The sequence below is a fragment of the Gopherus evgoodei genome, chromosome 5 (assembly GCF_007399415.2).
Source record: "Gopherus evgoodei ecotype Sinaloan lineage chromosome 5, rGopEvg1_v1.p, whole genome shotgun sequence".
Lineage (NCBI taxonomy): Eukaryota > Metazoa > Chordata > Testudines > Testudinidae > Gopherus > Gopherus evgoodei.
Window position 1 is genome coordinate 79,826,205 of NC_044326.1, and position 20,721 is coordinate 79,846,925.

The 20,721-nt window shown below is 39.5% G+C and overlaps 1 protein-coding gene across 3 annotated transcripts in view; it reads right to left on the reverse strand.

Moving 5' to 3' along the window:
* RXFP1 (relaxin family peptide receptor 1) overlaps nucleotides 1-20,721 on the reverse strand; it is a 90,429-nt gene that overhangs the window by 19,219 nt on the left and 50,489 nt on the right. For 2 of the 3 annotated variants that reach the window (XM_030564315.1, XM_030564317.1), the window contains 9 exons: nucleotides 18,801-18,899; nucleotides 13,951-14,056; nucleotides 9,397-9,468; nucleotides 7,501-7,572; nucleotides 6,271-6,342; nucleotides 5,320-5,391; nucleotides 3,069-3,143; nucleotides 2,393-2,464; nucleotides 1,268-1,339 (listed from right to left, as the gene is read on the reverse strand). In XM_030564315.1, the coding sequence (XP_030420175.1) occupies nucleotides 1,268-1,339; nucleotides 2,393-2,464; nucleotides 3,069-3,143; nucleotides 5,320-5,391; nucleotides 6,271-6,342; nucleotides 7,501-7,572; nucleotides 9,397-9,468; nucleotides 13,951-14,056; nucleotides 18,801-18,899 (712 nt within the window). Of the gene's footprint in view, nucleotides 1-1,267; nucleotides 1,340-2,392; nucleotides 2,465-3,068; nucleotides 3,144-5,319; nucleotides 5,392-6,270; nucleotides 6,343-7,500; nucleotides 7,573-9,396; nucleotides 9,469-13,950; nucleotides 14,057-18,800; nucleotides 18,901-20,721 lie in introns of those variants that run through there. The other variant, XM_030564316.1, reaches the window with a different exon arrangement.

Genomic DNA, 20,721 nt, shown 5'->3' on the forward strand with positions numbered 1-20,721 from the left:
AATAGAAGAATGATGTTAAAGTAAAGGGTGAAAGATAGAGACCTCAGACTATATGAGACCATATAATACTTCCAGGTTTTATTATTTTTTACTTTACTTTTGATTTATTTTATTTATCTTCTCATTTTCTCTTCTTGGTGCTGCTTCTTCTCTCCAGTTCCCCACCTCCTCCCCAGTCGATTAATTTACGGTCTTGGACAGAAATATCAAAGGAGTTTTCCTGCTTAAACTAACCAAATAATCTAATGTCTCAGTTAATAGACTAAGACCATTTCAATTACATTTACAGTAAATGTTTAGTCAGTTTCCACTTTAATTCCTTACTTATGGTAGTTAATGGGTTTGGAATAAAATTCTTATCCATTGTGCAACTAAAATGGATTAAAAAAAATGTCCTAATGGATACATTCTGTTACATCTAGTTTTTAATAATAATATCTAGCATTTATTAATAATGTAACTATAACAAAGATTAAAGATATGCCTATTCTGGGCAATAGGATTTGCATGCTTTGACATAATTTAAAAAATGCAACATTTAAAAAAATCCCAGTAGTTTCCCCAAATCATTAAGTAAACTAACGAGCAATATATCAAATCAAATGCTTCAAGTCAATGGAGATGCATCCAGTGAGATGAGTAGAGAATTTGGCCCCTGACCTTTATCTAGCACACAAAACAATCATCTATCAATGTGACCAGTGCAGAATCAGTGCTGTAGCCAGGCCCCTCCCCTGACTGACAAGAATCAGGTAGATAGGAGGCAACCAGATATTTTGAGGATTGTCTCAGCGCTATCTTCTCCATAATGTTAACCCAAAATGGAAGATTAGATACTGGGCAGTAGTTGGTCAGATAGTTTGCATCAAATGAGGAACCCAAATCTGGGATGGGTTCACAGAGTACTGATTCTTCTTGGTCAGCTGGTTCACTGGTGGTAAAAATGCTTGGGAGCCCTGATTACATTACTGGCTTAACCTCATGCAGCTGTGTTATTGCTGGCATATGGGTACTAGAAGGCATATCCTCTGTGACATGCCTTGTCCTTATTCAGGAAACACAATGCTCTTGTGGGCAGACACTCTCTTTCTCCTGGATTATTGAAATGATCTACTAACTCATATGCTGAATGACTGTGAAGTTTGATGCTTTCTCTAGAGCTTTTTATATGAACACAGAATTACTGACAAATATATAAAGTACATCTTCACAATTTAAATGACCTAAATTATTCAGCTGTTCTTTGATTTTAAAAAAATCAACTTACAGTTCATCTAACTTCTGGAGAGAGGAAAAGCTATTTTCATTTAAGGAGCTGATTTTGTTTCTTCTCATCACCCTGAAAGTATAAAAACAAACTTATGCTTCCTCAAATGTGTTTGTTTTCTGAGAAGACTGTGATATATAATCAAGTAATTGATTATATTCTATATAATTTTGCACATTCTGTCTTTAATTTACATCTTGTTTTAAACAGCGTTTCATATCTTACTTAATTGTTTAGTATATTAAAAATATGCCAAGTTATTAAAAATTCATAACTTTTAATATTCTATAAACACTTTTTACTGCGAATGTATATGCATATATATATGCTATATGCTCTTTCAGTTGCATTTGCATCTACTGACAACTGAAGTTATTCAGAAATGTCAAATATCTTGATATTTTGTATGCCATGTGACAGTATGATGGCATTAACTTTTGATTATTTGAAAATCATGACATTTTTGAGCATGTGACTGAAGCACATGTTTTATGCAAAAAGTATGAAAGTCCAAATCTGATATTTCTGAGAAATTCAACCATCAAAGACTGGAACCTACATTCTTTGTTCACCTAAAACCTCCCAATACATAAGGAATAATCAGGGGAGAGCCATGCAGGAAAGAGAGCTGAGAGAAAGAAGTGCAGAAGAGATGAGAAAGTGACAACAATAGGCAGATAGCAGTCCCGAGGCTCATCAAGAGCATCAGAAGGGAGTGAAGGGGAATTGTGAAGATGATTGCAACGGCTCTGAAGAAGCTTTGGGGAAATTTTACAATGTCTCGGATCAGCAACCTGACCGAATATTATCCTTGAATCTGGTCAGTTCATGTGGTAGAATTTTTTTTCTTTTACATTTAGTTTCAAAATCTTGGTATTTGATACTATCAGTCAAACGCACTTAAATGGAGTTATGCTGCATTCATCGGTGGTGAATATTACCATATGTTCATAAAATAGTTCTACTTTGTTGTGTATAATTAAAATTTAGCATTTTAATAATCTCCATCAGTTCTAAGCACCAACCAATATTTCGGAAACTTGATCTCAGCCATTGTGTATAATATAACAGTTGTTCACCATAAACACTGCTCATTCTGGCTGCATAGAAAGTACTATTACTTACAGTACAGTTAGAGTGCTGCAGGAGATGAAAGTGACATTTCTTAAATTATGTATGTGATTGCCTTCAAAGTCCCTAGGAGATAAAACCAAAACATTCTATCACTGAAAAAAGTTAACTTCATTCAGATAGTTACTTTGAAGTAATTATTTATTAAAGGGAAACCTCAGCAGTACCTTGTGGCTGCACAAAGCATAATATTTGGATTTTTCATTTTTCAGCACGCCCTGAACTGCTTTAGGTGATAGCAGCATCAATAACTCAGGTGGGTGAAAATCTGAATCCTGAACTCAGGTTTTGACAGATACGATAGAGCCTAACTCTTTTTGTTTTCAAAATCTGAGAGTCAAATTTTGACTGCCCTAATGGCAGTGATCGAGTGGTCTCGAGGGGGAAAGAACTCAGGGAGCCCCTGGTCTCTAGTGCTTCCAACAGGATACAACCATAATTTAGTTGCCTGCTCACCATGACTGCAATATGCTCCTAGCAGAATTCAACACACCTCAGGAAGTCAGTCTAGTTAGGCTGGCATGAAATAGGGATTGTCTATTCTGCAGCATCATTCCCCTCCCTCATATTACCCTGGTAAAAAAAAGTGTCATGGAATGACACTGGTTTAAAGAAGACAAAAGGTGTTTATTTTACACCCCACCCCTCCACACACACACAAAAGACTTACAGCCAATGTAACCTGGGCATGTGTTGGCAAAGAGGTTTATCCGGCAAATGCGCAAGAGAATTATTCATCAGCACTCTGGAAAAAGAAAAACAGTATCGCTAGCAATTGATGTTAAAACAATGTCCCAGCCCCTTTTTTCAGTTTTGTTTCTTCTCAGTACAAGGCAGGCAGAATTTATTCATTTTTCATATTGTTAGAGCTAGTACAATGATTAAAAACACTTCAGTGTATTTCGTTATGAGTATTGGTGTGATCCTATCATCTCTTGAATTACTAAATGATTGACTTGGGGAAAGGGAAATCTTTTGCAGACGTTGGGGCAGGATTCACTGGTACACTCTGGCTGCCTTGCATCACTGGAGCAGCACAAAGCACCAGAAGTGTGTGTGTGAATCTGGCCCCATTTATCTTTTTTAAATTAAACCTACCACCTGATCATTTCCCCATTGAATCAATAGCAGCAGGGCTGGGTCCTTGTTTATATTCAGCAGCATTTGATATTTGCTTAGATACATAATATGAATACTACCTAATTGGCCATAGTCTTTCCTCACGTTGGTTTTAGCTGAGTTGCTTTGGATTTACACTGCTGGGAGAAGATTCTGGCCTTTTAAAATCTGTGTCAGGACAGAATAGAGAGGGGGAGGTGAAAAGATTCAGGCCCTTCCCTAAAAACTGTTAGATTCCCAGTTATAAGGTAAAGGAGGAGAATGCTACTGTGATGGATGTAAAGTAGCCTAGAACTAAAATATCACAAAGCACTATGTACTGGAAAATTATCAAATGATTTAAATGTGTGAGAAAGATATTGAACAAAAGAAGGTCAGTAAAGATGTATAAGAATTTAATCAAATAAAGCTAGGTTTTACTAAGGAAACATTTATTTCTTACTGTAAGTTTCCACAAAGTATGTAAATATCCAAGAATATTGAAGTCACTGAGTCCAATAAACTTGGAATAAGATACAATTTACTGAAAACCATAGTTTCCATGTATGCAATGCAAAGCTACTGAGAAGTTGATATCACTGTTCCCCTCCCAAATAGATACAAATAAATCTCTCTCTCTCTCTCCTTCCTCTCTCTCCATAGTTTGTCAGTACCCATGTGTTTATTGGGTCCCAAATTATCCAGCTGATAGTTTGGGTTATGATACATGACTGACTTTATGAGACTGCTCCCGCTAATGTAAGTGCCTCACTATGTTGACTTAATAACACTACCTTCCCGAGTGGTGTAAAGTCACAACTGATGTAAGTTCAACACAGTGAGAGTGTAGACTCTGTGTTACTTACATCAATTGTTAATGGTCTCCAGCAGCTGTCCCAAAATGTCCCACACTCACCATTCTGGTCATCGTTGTGAATTCCATTGCCCAGGGGTCAAGTAGACAGAAAGCTCTCCCTTTCCTTTAAAGCCCCACAAATTTTTGAAATTCCTTTTCCTGGTTGCCCGGCTTGCCAATCACACCTAGCAGCCCTCTACTGCAGAGTGTAACTTCCCAGCTGACCATGAGTTCTGTGCTTGCAATGCTCATGACAATAGTGCAGAGTTGTGCAGGCCCTATGCTTCCGTCAGCGAGAAGGGATGCATGGGTTTGTAGGATTTTGAAAAGAAGGTGTGAAAATTATGGGATGCAGATGAAATTATGGATTGGAGAACACTGTATCATGTAAAGTTGACCCCATGCTCCCAGTAATCCCTGTCTGACTTGTTTCAGTCCCATTAGGCATTGCAAAAACTTCCCAATGACCCTGCACTCCATTATGGCAATTTGCACAGTGGGATACTTATGGTGCACTGTGCTCTTCATCGATACAAGCACTCCTGGTAAGAACGCACACCGCTGACACAAGGAGCCAAGGATACACACACACAAGCAATGTAATAACTGTGGAAGCTGTATGCCAATGTAATTTAGGCCAACATAAATTTGTAGTATAGACATGGCCAAATGTAGAGAATCGTATGCATCCTGACCGGTTTCCTATGTGCGTTTTGAAAAGCAAGGACATGGAGCTCACTTCTGGTCCTTTTGAGGTTAGCGTACTAATACAGGACTCATGTAGTTTAGCATATAAAAAGACTGAAAAAGCTAGGTTTTGGAGGGGGATGGGCTCAGTTCTCCCAAAATAAGCTCCATTACTGGAGAGAGTTGACAATACAGCTTGACAAACAAATCTTATAAATACACATCAGTTTTCATCTATTCTTTTTTAAATATTGCATTTAATTCATATTTTAATACCTACAGGAGAATAAGTGAGTTGAGTCCATGAAACGTTAGTGGAGAGATCTGATTGATCTTGTTATTTTCAATTATCCTGTAAATCAGAACAAAATGTATATCAGACTGATAAATTACTGGGGTCTAAAACTGAACAAACATTACGAAAGATAATGTACCCTGAAATGGCATATTCAAATACCCATTTGAACTACATAAGAATATTGAATTAGCATACTGTGATATATTGAGGTATAGTACTGAAGTTTCATCAAATGACATGGGAACTCCTTTTCCAGTGCAGTTCACATGATTGTTTGAAAGGTTTTTTTTAAACTTAAAAACAAGAGCAATTTTCTTGTCAACTTTTAAAACAATGTCATCAGAAATTTGACACCGTACAGAGAATTTCTTCAACGTAGCAGTACATCAAAACATCCCTGAGACAATCCTGCAATTGAACATGCACAGCAAAAGTTTGTCAGTCGTTCTTCATCACACAGACAGATATGTAATTAATGCCCTCAAATCTCAATGTTATTTTTTTCAAATCCCACTGCCAGAAGAAGCAGTAGTATTGTCAGGATTTCATATTATGAATGTCATCTCCTCTGCGGGATGTGAAGCACCATATACAGGCAAAGGGCTGTCCAAGAAATTTCATTCTGAAGTGCTTCGTTTCTGTCATTTTGGAGTATCTGATTTATTTTATGTATTATTTTGTGTTAATCAGTTACTTATTTATAACTGTGCGTACTACTGAAAAATAAGCTACAACAGAGCCTTTAAAGTTCTAGGGCTCAATTCTGCTTCCAAAGTCACTGGGAGTTTTTACGTACTGGGAGTAGAAGGATTCCCTTAATTATCATGCTGTATACAAAGAAATAAAAAAAGATAAAAAAGATACAAATATTTACTGGTGTTAACTTAACTATTTCTTGAGAAAAATCTATCCAAAACTAAGAACAGTACATACAGCCACTCAAGCTTATGCAGATCTTCAAAGACACCAGGTTTTAAAAGGGTTATCTTGTTGTGACTCAGATACCTGAAACAAGATCAATAAAGATAAAAACCAATAGACTCTCTAATCAATGTTAGAGGAGTGAAGAAGAATTTTAAGATTTTCCTTTATTATTACTAACAGTATTATTAAATTTCATCCTCAAGAGATTCCACTGTTGACAATAAAAACATTAATCTTTGTGTGAGTGTGATCACATACTGACCCTTTGTCTCTTTCAGGATACTAGTGTTTGCCATGCTAGCAGCCTGGCATTCTGATTAATGATATGGCTACATGGACAACAGTGAAACTACGGCTACTTGGAGCTTTTTGGCAATAATCATCTAGAACATCTTCATCTTTTCTATTAGAAAACATAGTAGGCTCTAACTACCCTCCCTGCATCAGAAGCATTTGGGGCCTGCTTCAGTTCCCACTAAAATGAACAGCAAAGTTCCAATTGACTAAAATGGGAGCAAGTTCACAGGTTTATTAGGCACAGGATTCAGGTACTGGAATAAATGAAAAGACTGAAAAATAAAGAGGGGGGTTGCAAATTGTCTGGAGTAGTAGTAGTAGTAGTAATAAATTATCATCCATTAGGGTAAAAAAATACAAAGAATAAGGGTAATAACAGCTTTGGAATTTACCTTTTAAGTGATTTCAGTACATGGATTAATTTTTTTCTACAATCTCACTCACTAGCCAAAAGTATTTTTAAATTGGAAAAGCCTCATCTTTTGTAAAATCTACACAATAAGAAACAAGATTCCTTTTCTTATATAATTGCTTCTCTATAGGAAAATAAGAGAGTTTTCAATTATTTCAAATTAAACATGGCAGCCCTACTGTTTTCATTCCCGGCTCTTAATTCCATAACAACTGCTTCCAGGATAACTGGCATTTAAAATCACTGAGGTTTCCTCTTTTTCTTTCTGAAACAGCAAATTTTGGGGATAGGGACGGAGTTACAAGATCCATGAAATATTTTAAGAGTACTTTCCTGCCAAATAACCTTGCTACCACTTGTCCAAATCCTCTGAAGTTTTCCATGAGAATAAGTGCTTGGTGAATTGGAGTTCAGCGTTTGGGCCATTTCGGAATTATTTAATGTCCACAATAACTGAGAGAGAAATGTATAGCTGTTTTCAAAAGTTGCCCCATTCCACATTGCTTCAGCACTGCAATGGTAATACTTACAGTTTTGTCAGGTTGTATAATCCTTTGAAAGCATGTTCCGATACAGCTCTGATTTTATTATTCTGAAGAAACCTAAGATATAATAATGACAACAATTCATTCGGTAAAAATATAAATGCAAAAAGATCCCCAAACTTATCAACTAAAGTACATATATTATTTAAAAGGATGCTGTCAAGGCAGCTAGGCCTTAAAATTAAACTCTCATGACAATTATTTCACATGGCTGGTCTTATCTTAAAGATTTTAAAAAGTGTATTTAAATTAAAAAATAACACATTACTGCAGTGATAATTCAAAATCAGCCACAACCAACACCTGGCTGCCTTTGTATTAATTGTAAATGAACCAGTGTGTGCATGCTGCCTCCTGATTTCATCCCTAATCCTGCAATATGATCTGTGTAAGGAGGAGACATTTATGCCTGTGCAGAATCCTACTATAGTCAACAGGCTTGTGTGGGTGCAGGATCTGCCTCTGCAGCTAAAACTACAGAACTGGTATAATGGAGTGCATGCAGTGGTTTGTTTATATTGATTTACATAGACAGTTGTAGGCCAGCTGCAAAGGTCAATTAAAACACTTTGCTGGAATTTCTATTTATAATATGGGACAATTGTCAAAGAGTTGCATTTTATGGTAATTTAATTAAAATATATGATGAAACTTGCTGATTGCTCCTAGTAAAGTATTATTCATACTCTCTCCTCCCTCCCCCCTTTTTTTTTCTCCATCTCCTTTGCAATTAATGAACTGAGTTTCAAAATATTACATACGGTATCATTACTTTTGGGGATAAGATGTTAGAGTTGTATTTGATTTAAAAAAGCATGCTTCCCTTCTCTATATAATATTTTATTTGTTGTAAAAAAAAAATGTTTTCAACAAAATCAAATAAAGGATTCAAACCTGCTCCTGTTGAAATCAATGGGAGATTTGACATTGACTGCAAAAGAAACAGGATTGGCTCCAAAAAGGTCTTATCAATTTGTGATAGATCCCTTAGCAAACCCACACTTGTGAATCAGAAGTAAATGAAAGGAATTAAATTCTGTAAGCAAATGTTTAATGTATACGTTTCCTTTAATGAAACAGGCCATTTTTTTTACAGAACTTTTTTCGTTTGAGATCTAAATTGTATTTAAGTTTGTGAACACAAGATGGTGCTGCACAACCTCAGAATTCAAGTTAGAATCCAAGAATGTTCTAAGAAAAATATTACATCTCTTGAGCTGGCAACAATGATAAGTGGTCCAATGCTTTCACACTTTATTTCTCAATTGTTCCTTATTTTCATGATTCGCCCTCATAAAAGGACTGGGATTTTTAAAAACAATGAAATGTATACAGGACACCTATAATAATATACAAGAAATAATTCAATCAAAAGGTTTTGGTCATGAAATAAGCCATTTTGTGGTAGTAGTCACCAGGTAGTAGTCATCATCACCAAAAGGCTCAGAAATGTGACTTATTAAAAAAAAAAGTGTTCTCAAGGACACGAATGAGTCTTTTCATAACAAGAAATGCCTTTTACTTTGCAAACTTTCAGAATGAAACTATCAGTTTTCTTTCATTTCTTCTGATAGAATTGCTGTCTATTATAAATTTAATTTCCTTAAGACGCGATACATGTTAAGATCCACATTATTATTAGTTTTCTAATGTACAAAAATATGATAAAAATATAATGTCCAGAAAGTTTAGGCTGCAAAAAAAGAGATGGAAGCCACATCAGGCTATTTGAACAAAAATAACTTGCATGATTGAAAATTTCAGCTAAAGGTAAGAAACAGTAGATTTTTTCAGTATAATCAGAGTTTTGTCAGTAAGCCATAAAATTGCCTTATCACAGTTTGCTCTTATTTAAGCATTTAGGTTAAAATGATTCCTTACAGATTTTTAAGGTCCTGATACTTCTTGAAACTGTCAGCAGAAAGCTTTCTTAACTGATTCCGTTTAAGGGACCTGGAAAAAAAAATAAAATTATTCTGTAATTACATTAAGTAGGCCAAATTCATCCTCAGTATAACTCCGCCAACTTCATTTGATCTAATGAATTTCCATCATGTTTTAGCATGCAGAAATTTCTATAATAAGTTAAATATTTCCAGTAAGGTTACCCTATATGCCAGTATGTGTGTGTTTTGAAAACTAAATGGAGAAGGGATTTTTTGTTGTATACCCTCCTCTCCTGCCTCTGCATTATATTAGATCACTGGAATACATTTACATCAAAGGAGTTAAACCAGGGATGAGTTTGGAAGGGAAAGGGGAAGGGGTGGTTTAGAAGGGAGAGGGGTGTCACTTATCTTACATTTCTGGGCAGGATTTTGGTTTGATTTTTATAAGCACTGTTCCCCCCACCCCCTTCTCTATATAAACTCATATCAGCTGCACATTATGCAGCAGTTGAAAGATGTAATTAAAGTGACAAAGGTAATCTTACGGAAAGAGTTTAAGGGTATGTCTACACTGGAGTGGAAGGGTGTAATTTCAAGCTTGAGGAGACAGCACGAACTCTGATCAAGCTAGTACTAAAAACAGAAGAGTAGCTGCAGCAGCACAAGTGGCAGGAGGGGCTAGCAGCCTGAATACAAACCTGGTGCCTCAGAGGGATATGTATTCAGGTGCTTATTCCCTCCTGCTGCTTGCGCCACCGTGGATACACTTCTATTTTTAGCATGCTAGCTCCATCATAGCTGGTGTGGATAGATCTCCTCTAGCTGAAAAATCACACTTTCCAGCTCCGGGGTAGACATACCCTAACAACATAAGCCCTGTAGACCCAGGAATGAGAACTGCATGGTGGATCAAGAATCTTCCATAGGGAAATCCATAAAATTATAAGTGGAGCTCTTGGATCAGCATTGTAGGATAGGTTTCAGAGTGTTAGCCATGTTGGTCTATATGAGCAAAAAAGAACGAGGAGTACTTGTGGCACCTTGGAGACTAACAAATTTATTTGGGCATAAGATTTCATTGGCTAAAACCTACTTCATCGGATGCATGCATTGGAAAATACAGTAGCAAGATATATACACACAGAGAACATGACAGAAATGGGTGTTGCCATACCAACTCTAATTAGACTAATCAATTAAGGTGGGCTATTATCAGCAGGAAAAAAAAAACTTTTGTAGTGATAATCAGGATGGCCCATTTCAAATGGTTGACAAGAAGGTGTGAGTAACAGTAGGGGAAAAATTAGCATGGGAAAATAGTTTTACTTTGTGTAATGACCCATCCACTCCCTGTCTTTATTCAAGCATAATTTAATGGTGTCTAGTTTGCAAATTAATTCCAGTTCATTGTAGGATAGTATTTTCCCTCTCAGAGGGGAGGTAGACTCCTCAGCCTTGAGAACTCTTCATGTTCCCTTCACTTTCACTAATGTTCTCACTCATGTTCTCACATAACAGCTCCTATCCTTCTGGCCAAAGATGACTAGAAGGGACTCACTTTGAGTCCTTGTCATCGCTGCTCCTTAAATCAGTTTGAAGGGTGTCTGTTTTATGACAGGAGGCACTTAGGGATAATTTGTCACCTTGGCAGCATTCTGGGGACCTTCTGACCTAGGGAGCAAGAGACTGGGACTGGGACCTGGACCCAAGTCTCTTGTATTACAGAAGACAATAATCAACAGCTGGGAATCACAGGGTGAAGTCATTTCAATTATACAGATAATGAAAACCTCTCTCTGTCTCTGCTTGAGCCCTGAGAACTAATTTTTTCCACCTACTTTAAACCTCTCTCAATGATGCATATCAGAGCCACTGTCCTTCCAGTTTAAGATTTGTCTGGATTCCTTTCACAGCTCCCCAATGCAGCACTCCTTAACCAGCAGGGAGGGTTATTATTAAATGATGTAAAACAATCCATTTCTTGGGGGTTGAGTGAGCTGTCTTCACAGACACACTCACTCTCTGCTGATCTTATGAATGAGGGATAAGTACTAATAAAAACTGTCTCTAGCACCAAACTGCTAGCCTGGCCTTCATGCTGGTTTTTAAACTGAAAAATCAGCATGCACAGTATTTCCTTCAAGATGTGAATGAAACTTCCACATATAAAAACAGAATTTAAAACTGTCTAGAAGAGGAGTTGGCTCTGGGATTACCTGATTATGGATTGTCATTAATTTGTAACAAAATTTGAGGGCTAGGACAGCTTGTTAAAATAATGTGACAATGCTATGACTTCTATTCAGGAGTAAAATGCAGGGCAATGTTTTACAGCACTAGATTGATCAGAACGTGCAGGCAAATGAACAGCACATTATGGTGACTAGATGTCCCGATTTTGGGGTCTTTTTCTTATATAGGCTCCTATTACCCCCCTCTCCCCCTAGTCCAAATTTTTCACCTTTGCCGTCTGGTCACCCTACAGCAGATAAATGAGATGGATTTAAGCAGCAGGCTACAACTTTATTAATTTAACACTGGGAAGGGATGACATGTGGCCACCCCTCATTCTCACATAACACACTTCCAGTGTGGGGCTACAGGGCTCCCACCAAATAACTAATAGCTCAGGGTATACATGTCCAGCACTACCTTTAGGACTCAGTTTGCTTCTGCCTCCCTCTGTGTGAAGGGCAAATGGAGGTTAGTAAGGGCAGACCTCAATCTACAAAGACTTCAGGTCTCCCTTGTGCCTATAGGCACAAGGTCCACCAGTGACATTCCAGGTCTCATTTACCTCTGGGAGCTGGACCTTTATCCGCACTGGACACTGGCTGCAAGCTATGATGAGCTAAGTGCTATCTTCTTAATGTTAAATTTTCAAGTTCTAGTGCTTGACCCAGCTGTGCCTCCATGGGTACGTCTACACAGCCAGTGGCAGCCCATGGCAGAGAGCCTCCGGGCCCAGGTCGACAGCCTTGGGCTCATGCTACCACACTAAAAACAGCTGTACAGACAGCACTTTGAAGTTGCAGCTCAGGCTCTGAAGCCCATCCCCTCCCCTGGGCTTCAGAGCCTGAGCTGCAGTTCAAGTTGCAACATCTAGACAGCTACTATTAGTGCTGTAGGGTGAGCCTCACAAGCCTGAGTCTGTTGACTTGGACTCAGAGGCTCACTACTGCGGGCTGTGTAGACATATTCTAAAATGGTGAAGGTGAAAAAACCCACCAGACCCCTACCTGTTTGGTCCAATGGGAAAAATTCCTTCCTGTTACCAAAATGGGCTAAGGGGAGGGAGGGCCATGGGTTCTTGCACAGCCCCCTTCCCCCAATGTATTTACATTCTCCAACTAGCAGGAACAACAATATTATGAAAAGCCTTGAAGAATTTAAATAGATGGGTAGAGGAGCAAGAGCCACATGGTTAGACTTATCCCGCAGCCCCAGTCAATGAGAAGGCAATGGACCTGAGGAACCCTGCTTGCTGCCATGCATGCACTGTCGCATCCCCCATACCCAACCTTTTGGGCACCATGTTATGTCACCTGCAGTCCATTCAAGATCGATCACCAGTTGACTACATATGGCGGGGCATAGTAAAAGCATAGTGGATACCAGTGTGAAATGGTTTGAATTGTCAGACAGGAAACTGTTGCTTGGCTGTTTGTACCTGCTCTCAATCTATGGGCCCAGAGCTGCAGCACCACAGAGTCTGACTTGGGGTCCACACCCTGTTGACAAATGGCAGCATAGCAAACCCAAGAGTTCAAAAATCAGAAGATAAATCTCCTAGGTTTGAGTTTATTTCTAACCTGAAATATTCACAAAATCTAACCCCCAGAGCATATACCTCTGTGCCCCACATGTCCATTAAAGGCACCAATGCAAGTAGTTTCATGTCCTGAAAATAGCAAGAAATTTTACAGAAAAATTCCTCAAGTGGGGATGTTTGATGCTGCATTTTGTTTGCCAAGTGGGAAGCACAGCTTCAGACTTGAGTGTCTAAGCCAGGACCAATGGTCTGGCCACCCTCCAGATCTCTCTCAAATCTTAAATCTTGCTGTACCGACTTCCTATCATGCAATAGTGAGCAAAATCCCTACCTGTAAGCCCCTATTCATACAGGTATTTCCCTGAATTTCATGTTATTCATATAAGTAAAGGCTACTTGCAGGAGTAAGGGTTTCAGGATGAGGTCCTGAGTATGTGATTCACAGAGTTATTTCTCTTGCAGTGTTTCTTGATGCTGGTGAAATTGTACTCATTTGAGGTATTATCGCAAACAACGGCTGACTGCAGATTCACTATATCTCACACTTTGAACTGTGTTTTAATTTATTTTCTCTTGTTTTATGCAGGGGTAATCTGTGTTTAGAAGTGTTTTACTGCAAGGCTTGTCAACACAGAATGATACTGTACTTTCAGTTTACACCAGTTTCAGTTAAACCAAGTGGCTATAATTATAAGGGGATAATTATGAGATGGTCTGCAGAGTTGATATTCAATGCTGTTCAGATCAAGAAGTTGCTTGTTCTGCTCTACTTACATCAGAGTTACATTTGAAGAGACTGACGGGACAGTGCTTAAATTGGCACCCTCACAGTCAAGCTCTAGCCCTCGGCACAGACATTCTGCTGGCACAGAATCAACCACTGAAGAGAAGATAGCAGTCATGGCAGAAGGTAGGTGATGGGATGGGGAGAAAAGAGATGAGGAGAAAATGGTTTTAGTATAACATGTCAGAGCATATTAAACAGAGCTAGATAATGCTTTGTTTTAAGGTTCTCAAGTATGCCTTTAATTTAGATCTAGTAACACAGTGACTAATATAAATACAGATAATTAAAAGATTGGTATTGACTCCTGAGTCCAATACAATAGCAGAACATTTAGAACACAACTTTGAGCTTGATATTGTGATTGTGGCCTGATATGGTGGGGAGGATGTTTTATCTGTTTTGGGTCCTGTTTCTGTGAAATCCAAGACCATGATTTGCTAAACTCCTCACTGTCTTATTAAGTCTATATTATATTATCTGGGCTAAACCATACAGAGTTCTGGGCAGGTGTGCAAGGGGCTAAGAATGGGTCCAAGAACATTTTTCCCCTTTACTACTCTCCCTGAGCCTTGCCGGGGATAATCTCAGTTTCTGTGCTTTGACCTAGCACCTCCCTCAGTGCTAGCTAAGGCTAGGACAGAGAGAAGGCAGTCTATGGCCCCAGATCTGCTGGCCAATGAAGAGCATGCTGCAGGCTTTTAAGAGCATGGGGGAGATTTTCAAAGGCACAAATTGTTAGTAGGTGCCCAACTCTCACTGAAATGTAATTGCCACTTAGAAAATCTCCCCTGATAGCAGCAAGCACACTCCCCCCTCACTCGCAGAGATAGTGCCTGACTCAAGCACAATGCCAGGAGCGTTTGTTGGTGTGGTGTTGCCCTCTGCCCCCCAGTCCAAAGTGCTGTGAAGCATTAGAGGTATTTACTTTTTTTCTGATGTCTGTATAATTTGACATAAAACAATATTAGTAAAAACATGTCTTTTAATAACACATTCAACAGAGGAACCCAAGAAGAAGAAAATAAAGTGGAGTCTCAAAAATTGTAGCCAAAGATTAACTCAGGAGCAGGTTGAAAAACAACAATTGTCTTCTGGACTGACTTCATTTGTTTCCACAAGCTGTGTGCAGTGCTGAGATGGTGGTATGGAGTTTAGAAATAGTTCTAAATTGCTAGTTAGTTAGATAATTTGTAGCTGCAAGTAACAGACCTTGATATCTGCCTGATATGCAAATGCAAACAGGTTTTGTGACCAAAAACAGGTTGTGGTACATGAAGGACCAAAATGTCAGTGGTTGTACTAGTAGGTGTGGGCCGATGTGCAAAAAAAAGTGCATCATTGCATGCCCACATTAAAGCATGAACTACATGTAACTACATGCATGAACAAGCATTTAAATGTTTAAATATCCACTTGTGTACATACATTTAGCAATTGTGTACATAAATACAGACAGGATTGTGCACACATTGTACATGGAGCATGTGTATTTTAAAAATATTGACTCACAAAATTCTATCATTTGCTCTAAAAATGATTGTACACAATCACAAGATGGGTTAGCTTGCTCATGGTGTTGGTTTAATGGCACAATATGGTAGCATGTAATGGAAAGCACGGGATGTATAAAGATGAACAAAGACATACATTTTGAGAAGATTTAGCAAATGTACAGACTAGAAGCAGATTTTTTTCTATATTTTAAATTCCACATAAATGGCTACATATTGAAAAATGGAGGCTTAAAAGTCATGCCCAAAAATGCAAGCACATGATTTGTGCTGCAAAATTGTGATTTCAAGGACCAGTCTGACAATTGCACATGCCATTGTCTGATTTATATGTAACTGTGCTCTCACAGAGAGATTTCCTTTTCAGTGTTGACCCCAAACAATGAGATTAATATAGTCCCTCACAAGAATGGCCAAACCTTTCCATTTTTTCCAGTTCAGACAAAGGGCTTGTCTACACTTGAAACAGCTACAGTGGCACAGCTTCCACCCTGCAGCTGCACCACTGTAGTGTTTCAGTGTGGACACTTCCTCGTCTGATGGGAGGTGTTCTCCCATCAGCGTAGGTGAGTGGTGGGCAACCTGCGGCCCCTCAGGGTAATCCACTGGCAAGCCGCCAGACAGTTTGTTTACATATGCATGGCCGTCCACTGCTCCCAGTGGCCACGGTTCACTGTTCCCAGTCAATGGGAGCTGCGGGCTGCAGGTTGCCCACCAATGGTGTAGGTAATCAACCTCCCTGAGAGGCAGTAGGTAGGTCAATGGAAGAATTCTTCTGTCAACCAGAGCTGTCTACACTGGGGGTTAAGTCAGCATAACTACGTCACTCAGAGGTGTCGGTTTTTCACACCCCTGAATGATGTAGCTGGGTCGACCTAACTTTTGAGCGTAGCCCTGGCCTAACTTAGCGTTGAATTATTTGTGAACAAGAACTGTGAGCTTTTACTTGCAAATGAGTAGACCAAGTCTGAATGAAATGCGCATTCAGGAGTCTTAATTTAGCTTTACTCAATCTTTCTACAGCATATTTCACATCTGGCTCTTCAATTAAGTCAGTTTGCACAAAACCACGTTTTGATTAAATGAAGCAAAAACTTACAAGCAATACCAAGATGCTTTCCTCTTTTAGTACCTGTAGTTTGTACCGTCATCTATTCTTTGCACAGTTACAACCCTGATAATTTCTCTTTGTTTTGTTATATAGTTCTATAACTGTTAGCATTTCCAAAGGATAAGATATTAGGAGTAGTGATTACTGCAGTGAGGGAAGGCGATCAAGCCTCTTGGCACAGGAATTGAATTGTACAGTTCAGAGCCACTCAATAATAGATCTTTTATTTTTCAACAGTTTCCAGTGTGGAAAAAGTTAATCAAACTTTTTTTGACAGAGTACTTGTGAAAAAAAAAACATATCTACTACTCTTCGTTCCCCATGATGTGAAGCTACCTGCTATACCTTCTTCTGTGGCTGTGATGCAAAACTCAATTACTGTGTCTTCTCTTAATCCTAGCGCTGCACAGAGCAGATAGTGGGGAATGAACCCTATCTCGGGGTGGGCAAACTTTCTGGCCTGAGGGCCGCATCGGGTTTCATAAATTGTAGGGAGGGCCAGTTAGAGGAGGGGGTCATGGCCCAGCCCCTTCATCCTATCTGCCCCCTGGGACTCCTACCCTATCTACCCCCCCTGTTTCCTGTCAGCCCCTCTGGGACCCCTGGCCTATCCACCCGCCCCCCCCCCCCGCTCCCTGTCTCCTGACTGCCCTCGGACACCGGCCACCCCATCCAACCCCTCCTGTCATTCCTGATGTCCTCCCCGGGACCCTTGCCCCATCCAACCATCCCTTCTTCCTGTCCCTTGACTGCCCCCTGCCTCCATTCAACCCTCTGTTTCCCCCCGAGCACCATCCCACCCCTATACCTGGACCACCACCCTGAAGTCCCCTGCCCTCTATCCAACCCCCACTGCTCCCTGCCCCCTTACTGTGCTGCCTGGGGCACCGGTGGCTGGCCACGCTACAGCTGCGCTGCTGCTGCCACCACACAGCACAGAGCACTGAGTCAGGCTGGGCTCTGCAGCTGTGCTGCCCCAGGAGCTCACACCCGCACAGCCCAGGGCATTGCAGCTGGTGGCAGAATGAGTGAGTTGAGGCTGCGGGTGAGGGGGAACAGTGGGGAGGGGCAGAGGGTTAACCTCCCAGGCCAGGAAGGTCCCGTGGGCTGGATGTGGCCTGCGGGCTGTAGTTTGCCCACCCCGGCCTATCTAATACAGCATGACACCACTGGCAAGAATGATGGGCAATATACTACCTCAGTTTAATGAATGTAACTCCCACTGAAGTCACTAAGGATTTAGTGCAGAATGTGGTATGATAATACAGTAGCAGACCTCTCACAATTGGCTGATTTCATCTGTTACTGAAATTATCACAAGAAAAATGATAGGTACAACCCAAAAGACCTAATCTAAAAACTCCCAAATTTGAATTTGTTCAAAATCTGGATCTGATTTTTCCACTGTAGTTCCATATTTACTCAGGGCCAGTGCTTCCATTTAGGCAGCCTAGGCAATCGCCTAGGGCGCCAGGATTATTGGTGCGCGGCATTTTGCCAGAGTGGGCAGCAAGCAGCTCCGGTGGAGCTGCCGCAGTCGTGTCTGCGGACGGTCGGCTGCTCCCGAGGCTCCAGTGGACCTCCTGCAGGCACCACTGCGGCAGCTCCACCTGAGCTGCGGGACCAGGGTGCGGGGCGGCAAAATTGCCATGCGCCTAAGGTGCTAAAACCCCTAGCGCCGGTCCTGTATTTATTGATAATACTTCATAGCAAATTGCCAATCAAAATTATATTAGGAACCTGTATCTGTCTCTTCTTGCTCTCTGCACTGTCTGAATGGCTAACAAATTTTAAAAGAAGCATGTAGGATCTGGGTTTCTCCCTCTCCCAGGAGGAGGGGATTTTTTTAAATTGTAGGAAAGTTAAGCTGAGATTTTTTTTTTTTTTTTTACATTTTGTTCTGAAAGATGTGGGGTTCAAGTCATTCCACTTTGTGCATCTCTCTAAGAATATATATTTCCTTCATAATTTGTGTATCTGTGATGTTTCTAATAGAGGAATTAATCTTTTTCAGAGAGCAACTTCACTGTAGCCTGAAAGTACTATTAATGGATTTAAAATTTGTATAAATGAATCGAAACTATACGAGATATTCAATCTATTTCACTATAAATGGAATGATATTGCATCTGAATATGTTGTAAGAAGATTTCCCAGAAGGAAATATGTTGCACTCACTGTAATAATCACATGAATAACTCCTGTTAGTACTTACAGCACTCCGATGTCTTTACCTCAAAAGCATGTGAGGAAGTCATTTCATTGTATTTTGCAAAATACTTATCAAATTGTTGAGACCATCCATTGTTGTCTCCTAATAAGAAATCAGAGAAGGCATGTTATATCAAAACAAAACAAACAAAACCCCTTCAAAACATTTCCCATAGGTACGATAGAGAACAAGAGCTTCATTAAATTTGGTTGCACAATCCTTTTCGTGCGCACACACATACACACTTTCTAGTTTGGTGTCTCTGTTGTGACAAAGGAAAAAAAAAGGCTTAAAATTCCAATTTTCCCTAAGTAATGCTAATCATAAAACAAAGTCCTAAAATTGAGAGGTAAAAAGAGACCTATGAGGTCATCTGTTCTTCTTTCTGTCAGCGCAGGCTTATCCCCCCACAGTATATTCTCAAGTGCCTTGTCTAGTTTAGTTTCAATAACTCATATGATGGGACTTCCACAATTTTTCTTTGAAGATTGTTGCACACTGTAATAGACTGCGTTGCGAGGAAATGTTTCCTGATAGCGCCAGCCTTAATTTCTCTTTGCTCAGTGTCAAGGTTATATGTGTAGTACTTTTGGGGACAAGTTATGTGACATATTCACACCAACAAGCATAACCTAAGTTCACCATACAATTTAAAGCAGCATTCAACACCACAGTCTGACACTAGTTATTGTGCATACTCTGCAGCAGCAGGTCAAGGACATAAAAGTGAAGTTAAAGAGTAGCTCTTTTAATGTCTTCCCACAACTAGGGACATCCAAATATGGTGATGCCGTGCAACGAGGAGAGCACTGTTTCTTTGGAAGACTTTCACATATAGTTGTAAATAAATGTTTTCTGGTCAAGTCAAAACCTAATAAAGAAGACAGAGGCACACTGCTAATAAACAGGAAATGGAGTTGACTTCCCTGTTAAAGTTGCATGTGTCAAAGTTTCCATTTTAAGATGGATTTTGAGTTTTCTTTAACTTTGTCAAAAAACTCCCTTTAGCCTAAAATTTTTCATTTGTATCTATCTGGACCAATATCACAAACGATGCCACTAATTATCAAGATAGCAACCACCAACTAGTGATGCAGAAATATCAATGGTAATTTAAGGTGTTACTTGTAAATGCAACTATGTCTTCACTGTCAGAAACACTTCTTGTGTTATGAGCTTTACAATGATTATGCTTAGCCAAATAATTGCAGTTTTATTCTAAGAGTCATGAATCTCCAGGAATGGACATTCTGCCTCCTGAATTTTATAATTTAGTGTATACTTGATATCATTTATTGTGGAAGTATTTAATAAAGCTTTATAATCAAGGACCACATTTATTAGTCTGGTAATACTGAAAAAGAGAAAAGAACCCAGAGGTAAAATTTACTTACCTAGACGTAATTTTTCCTTCTCTAAACTGGGCATCTGAGTTATTCCTCCTCATCTTCCAACCATGGAAGTTCCTTATATTTAACTCCCCTCCCCCATCTTTCTAGCTTCACAATGCAGTGCCAACAGGTGGAGTTGTTCAGAAAACTGATTACTGGCTGAAAACCATGAATTCCATTTAATGATTTTTTTGATGTTTTGACAGGGTTTCAGTCTAACATAGAATGACATTTTTAATTAAAAGGAGGGAGTCTGACCTCAAGATAGCCAATAGCTCACTTAGGGCACTCACTTAGAATGTGGGGGACTCAGGTTCAAGTCCCTTCTCTACTTGATTCAGAGAGTGGAGTGCCCTAGCCATTGCAATATAGAGTTAGTCTCTTTCTGGCCTGATGAATGTTTACTTATTTATACAAAGTGAACAGCTGCAAGTGGAAAGATTGAGAGGGAGACTAACAGTAGAGCCCAGAACTTAGGGCACTAAGTTCAAGGCCCTGTTCCAAATCCAGGAGAGAAAGGATTCACATGAGTG